This window comes from Fukomys damarensis, unplaced genomic scaffold (genome assembly GCF_012274545.1).
Source record: "Fukomys damarensis isolate Sample0158 unplaced genomic scaffold, DMR_v1.0_HiC HiC_scaffold_25, whole genome shotgun sequence".
Classification (NCBI taxonomy): domain Eukaryota; kingdom Metazoa; phylum Chordata; class Mammalia; order Rodentia; family Bathyergidae; genus Fukomys; species Fukomys damarensis.
Window position 1 is genome coordinate 23,579,026 of NW_022900937.1, and position 4,960 is coordinate 23,583,985.

A 4,960-nucleotide genomic window follows, 5' to 3' on the forward strand; every position below is an offset into this window, starting at 1 on the left:
TATCTAAACACATGGTTACACACTTGTACACACAGCTGGCACAGGATATTCGTATAAGACACACTCATGTAAACACACTGTTACATACATGGTACAGCATACAAGTGGAATATACTCGTGTAAATATGTCACATACTTGCACGCCCACACAGCACATTCACCCACGCAGGACATGTATGTGTAAATATGGTTGTGCACATGCACATTTACACACTCCATCTCAACATCTTTACACATACACATGAACTGTGAGTGCACACATCCATTCCCATGGTCCTAGACATAGTCGCTCACATCTGTGCAAGCAGACACTCGCTCATCCTCACTTGCTCAACTGTACATGTACAGACATACACTTGCCCTCACAGCCACTCACCCTGCACAGCTGGGCAACTCGGGACACATTGAGAGGAGACTCAGGATTCTTGTCAGGATTGTCCTCCCGGAAGAAGTAATAGATCTTGTCATCGTAGGCCTGGTCTTGATGCACAATTGTGGCCTTGATGAACTGCGGGTCTGTGGGGACACAGGCCCTGTACCCCAAGAGGCTAAGGGCTCAGCAGTTGCACCCCACATCTGTTCATCCTCATACAAAGATGTCATGGGCTCAAGAGCAATGACTTCATGCCTGGGGACTGTGGGAAGGCCCCCAGGGGCCCCTATGTCACTTCTGCCTAATTGGCAGAGCCTTAATGAGGAGGGGGCTGGGCTGCCTGCAGGAGCCCAGCAGAGGGACTGAGCAGCAGGTCCAGCCTCCTCTGTACCTGTCCCCAGCACATGGCAGGCCTATCCTGCCTCCACACCTCTGTATCCAGGTTCCTCACTCTGGCTGCTCAGGCCTTTGTGGAACTCCCTCTTTCCTGGGTGGTCCCAGGGGAGCCTTCCCAAGAAACATCAAGACCCTACCCAGCCCCACCCTGGGCATCCACACCCTCATCCACCCAAAGCCAGGCCAAGCCGACTCACTCTGCATGACGGTATCACTGGTGTACAGCTCACTCTCACCCCGGATGCGACGGAATCGTGGAATCTTCCCATTGTACTCCTGCTTCCGGATGGTAGAGTACACCTCATCCCCTGGGGACACGGGGTGGGGGGGAAGGCACACAGCCCCTGCATATTCCTCTCAGCCGGCACTGGTCAAGGAGTCCACCATCCCTCCCAGCCTGCAGCAGCACCCCCAGGGACCCTGTCCCAGAACTGCCCTACCTTCAAACAGAACCAAGGAGTTCTCATCTGGGCTGAAGGGGGCGTAGCCTCTCATCTCGCCAAGTGGCACCACGGTGTCATTCACCTGAGGGAGCCCAAGGGGGCCAGATGGGCATACAATCTCATAGCCACTGCCCCCAGGAGTGCTGGTCTCCTCCCAAGACCCTACAACATCAGAGATCCTGCCAAGGAGAGGCCAGCCTCAGAGTGGGAGCTGACCAGACACATGGGTAAGGGCCTTCTCACCAGGTTCCAGCAGCTGGGCCGCCGGGCGTTGGTGCCACATGCCAGCAGCCCCTCGCTCCGCCTCTCCAAAAGCGTAATGTAGTTCTCACAGTCCTGCTAAAGTGGGGTAAAAGGAAAGACAGGCTAGGACCTTTAGTCCCAAGGAAGGGCTGGGTGTGAGTGGTGGCTTCCCAAGACAGACTAGAAAGGTACAGCTGACTGCATCTCCTCAGAACAGAGGCTACCAAAGCTGAGCATGGTGGCACACACTTGTAATCCCAGTACCTGGGAGACTAAGGCAGGAGGATCACAGTGAGCTCAAGGCCAGCCTAGGGTACATAATGAACCCCTGTCTCCAAAAACAAAGGCCACTAAAGAAGGTCCATAGGTACCCCTCAGTCTGGGGTGCCTAGGGCAGCAGAGCTTCCGCCCAAACTCTCAAGGTCACCTCCTAATCCCCAGGAGACCTGTCCCTTTTACACTCTTTCCCCAAACTCACCTGCTTATCTAGGCAAGACCCCTTCGTAGAGCTGATGTTGACCTAGGGGAGGGGAGAAGCATTAGTCCTCTTTGCATGGGCAAGGGGCCCCTACATGCTGTCCATTCAGCCTCAGGACAAGCCCTGCATGCAACAACCATTATTCTTATCCTCCAGAACAGCAATGGAGCTCAGAGAGTGTGAATGGATTTCCTAGGATCACATAAGCTGCTCAGTTTGGTTCTGGGAGCCAGAGTCCCACACTCTGCCGGGCTTCCCCTGCCCAAGCTACCCACTCAGCCAAGAGTATATATTCCCAGTTTTTCTCCATGTCACCCAACTCCCTGTTCCAGTTCCTTTAAGGAACCTCCCCTCAGAACCACTGGTGGGGATATGGAGGCAGAGGGTCCATTTTAGGAAGAGATACTGACCCCTTCCTGTTTCGTGTGGCCACTCATCACTCCCAGAGGGGAAAGAGAGGAGAAGTGGAAAGAGAGGCGCAGGGGCCTGGCTCACCGTGTGCACTGATGCGTTCTTGCCCTCGAGGAAGTCGAAGCGGTAGACCTTGCCTCGTCCACCCACCCAGACAGAGGGGCTGCCAGGCTCATGGAAAAGCACTGTGTGTGGCTCGGCCTGGCCAAAGTCCAGCCGGTCCTGCCCTGTGCGGCCTGGGGGAGAGGCAACGGGTGGAACATTGAGGCTGGGGCATACCAGCACCTGCTGGCAATTAATGCCTGACGCTCAGGGCACTGGGAAGCCACAGAGAGAAGGCTGGGGAGACTCAGAGAGCCACAGGTGGGAGAAGTTAGGAGCCCCTGGTGGAATCCAGCAACCTGCTGTCCTTACCTACACCCTGGCCCATCCCCTAAGAGGGCAGCCTCTCCCTCCCGGACAGTAAATGTGACCTAAGGGTGGGAGAGGTTTGGGGACCTCTGGGGAGAACAGATCTATCCCCCAAACACACACACTCACACACACGCATGCACACACAACTTGTGCAGGGCTGGGCTGGGTGGAAGGAACACTGCCCATCAGCTCTGCCCCAAAAGTGGCTCTCTTGTCGCAACACAGGACAAGCAGCCCCAGCCACTTGGGCCCTTCAGCAAGCAGCAGGGCTTCCCAGCACCTGCTTAGCACCCAGATGCCTGGGAATCAGTGCTCTGAACCCCAAGCCCTCCTTCAGGAGGCCCTTAATGGGCACTAATCATTCCTCCCATTTTCATAGCTAGGAAGACAGAGATTGAGGGAACATCCCAAAGGCACAGGGGAGGAGGTGGGTAGCTGGGCCCATGCTCAGGTCCAGAGCTGGACTCTTTCAGGACCCCCTCCTGCTTGCTTCACCCACTATGACGCTTGCCCTCCTAGGGGTGAGATCAGTTCTCCCTTCCTGGAAACTGGGACCTCAGCAGCCTGAGCCTCTCAGCAGAAGGGCTGACCAGGACAACTTTGCCCTCAAAAAAACTGCAACAACCACCTCTAGGGAGAAGCTGTCTCATCTCCGGTGACATTGCTAAGCTTGTCCTGGTTGCAGGACTAAATTACAAGGATAGGATAGCCTGTGGCTGTGCCCCTAGCAATCAGCCACAGCCAGCATCCTCCCACCTCTCGCCTCACCCAGAAACTTAGTTTGACCACTGTTTTTTCAGTTGCAGCAAACTCTGGGACAGCAAGTTTGGCAGTGACATTCAAGCAGGACACACTTCAGCCAAGACAGCAAAAAACAGCCATTTCTCAAGTTTGTTCCCAATCCCTCTTTCTGCCATCTGTACCATTCCTACTGATCCTACAAGGGACATGGGCAGCGGACTGCTGAACCACACAATCCCTGACCCACATTTTCATTCTCTCCTCAACAGGCATCTCTGTGAGGCCAAGCCATCCCCAGAAATGATCATAGGCACACTCTGCATCTCTGTTTTGGCCTGGCTTACTGTACAAAGGAGGAAACTAAGGCCCCTGGGAGACAAGTTTAGCCCAAGGTCATACTAGCAGACAGGACAGATGGGCTCATCCAGAATTGGTTCTCAGAAGCGTGGGGATGTGGGGGGATATGTCAGGATGGTCTGCCACAAAGAGTGTCAAGATCACTGCCCTCTGGTTGGCCTGGCCCAGGAGCTCAGGAACCCTGGTGCCCAAGGTTCCCTCCCACTAGCCTGAAGCTGCTGGTACCACGGGGGTGTGGAATGCGGGCAGATCTCTGGTGTTTTCATGCTCCAGCCACCTTGCAGCTGGGGTAAAATAGGAGTGCTGTGGTCAGCGGCCTGCAGACACACGATCCTCCTGACTCAGCTCTCAAGGTATTCCTCTCACCCGCAGCCCAGTCCAGCCGGGCATCCAGACAGCTCCCCCTCCCCCCACAGCCAGCCTGGCAGCCAGGAGAAGGGCCTCAGTCTGGAGATGCTGTATCTGGAGATGCTGGGCTGTGGCCTAAGACCCCAAGGTGAGACGCCTCTTCCCTCAGGCCATACAAGCCCCTTTCACCTGAACCAAGGCCACAGCCACAGCCCTGGGGTGAAGCAAGGCCAGTGCATTAACTACTCATGAGGAAAGGATGCAACTCAGGCTACTTGGAGGGAGCCAGGAGTAGGGCTCCCAATCTGTCAACAAGAGAAGGTCTTTCCATAGCTTTGCCTCGTCTGGATCTCTGCTTGATGGATAGAGCTGTGAAGGGATGAGGGGGGAGGTGGGAACTCGCCACAGCTTCTCTAGCACTTAGCACCCCACGTTGCACAGGTCATGGTGGGAGGGGACCGGAACCCTGGTGAAGGGAAGTTCTATGGAAACTCAGGGGCCAGGGAGGCCATGTCACTGGCCCAAGGGCACCCAGCGAGGATGATTTGGGTTTCTGGTACTCAGTAGCCCCAACAGAGGAGTCAGGCCAGACCCTGGAAAGCAAGGTCGGGAGGAAATCTGGCTCTACCCAGGAATCCAGTCTGAGGCCCGAGACCACCACACCACAGAAAGCTCCTATTGCTCCCTAAGCAAAGTAAAGAGCCCCGGGCAGCCCACAAGTATCTGCTAAGGACAGGAGGGAGGACAGTCCTGTGC

The 4,960-nt window shown here is 55.6% G+C and overlaps 1 protein-coding gene and 1 long non-coding RNA gene across 2 annotated transcripts in view; one reads left to right on the plus strand and one right to left on the minus strand.

Annotated features, from left to right (window-relative positions):
* Sema7a (semaphorin 7A (John Milton Hagen blood group)) overlaps positions 1-2,601 on the minus strand; it is a 10,750-nt gene extending 8,149 nt beyond the window's left edge. Inside the window, exons 1-6 of the mRNA XM_010626717.3 lie at positions 2,429-2,601; positions 1,934-1,975; positions 1,456-1,551; positions 1,210-1,294; positions 967-1,077; positions 377-516 (exon numbers count right to left, since the gene is read on the minus strand). Coding sequence (XP_010625019.1) covers positions 377-516; positions 967-1,077; positions 1,210-1,264 — 306 coding nt within the window. The 5' untranslated portion in view covers positions 1,265-1,294; positions 1,456-1,551; positions 1,934-1,975; positions 2,429-2,601. The remainder of the gene's footprint in view (positions 1-376; positions 517-966; positions 1,078-1,209; positions 1,295-1,455; positions 1,552-1,933; positions 1,976-2,428) is intronic.
* LOC104864027 lies at positions 1,301-4,285 on the plus strand. The gene is made up of 4 exons (XR_004514307.1): positions 1,301-1,439; positions 3,559-3,647; positions 3,769-3,891; positions 4,229-4,285. It is a non-coding gene; the product is annotated as an uncharacterized LOC104864027 (long non-coding RNA).
* Positions 4,286-4,960: the final 675 nt, after the last annotated feature.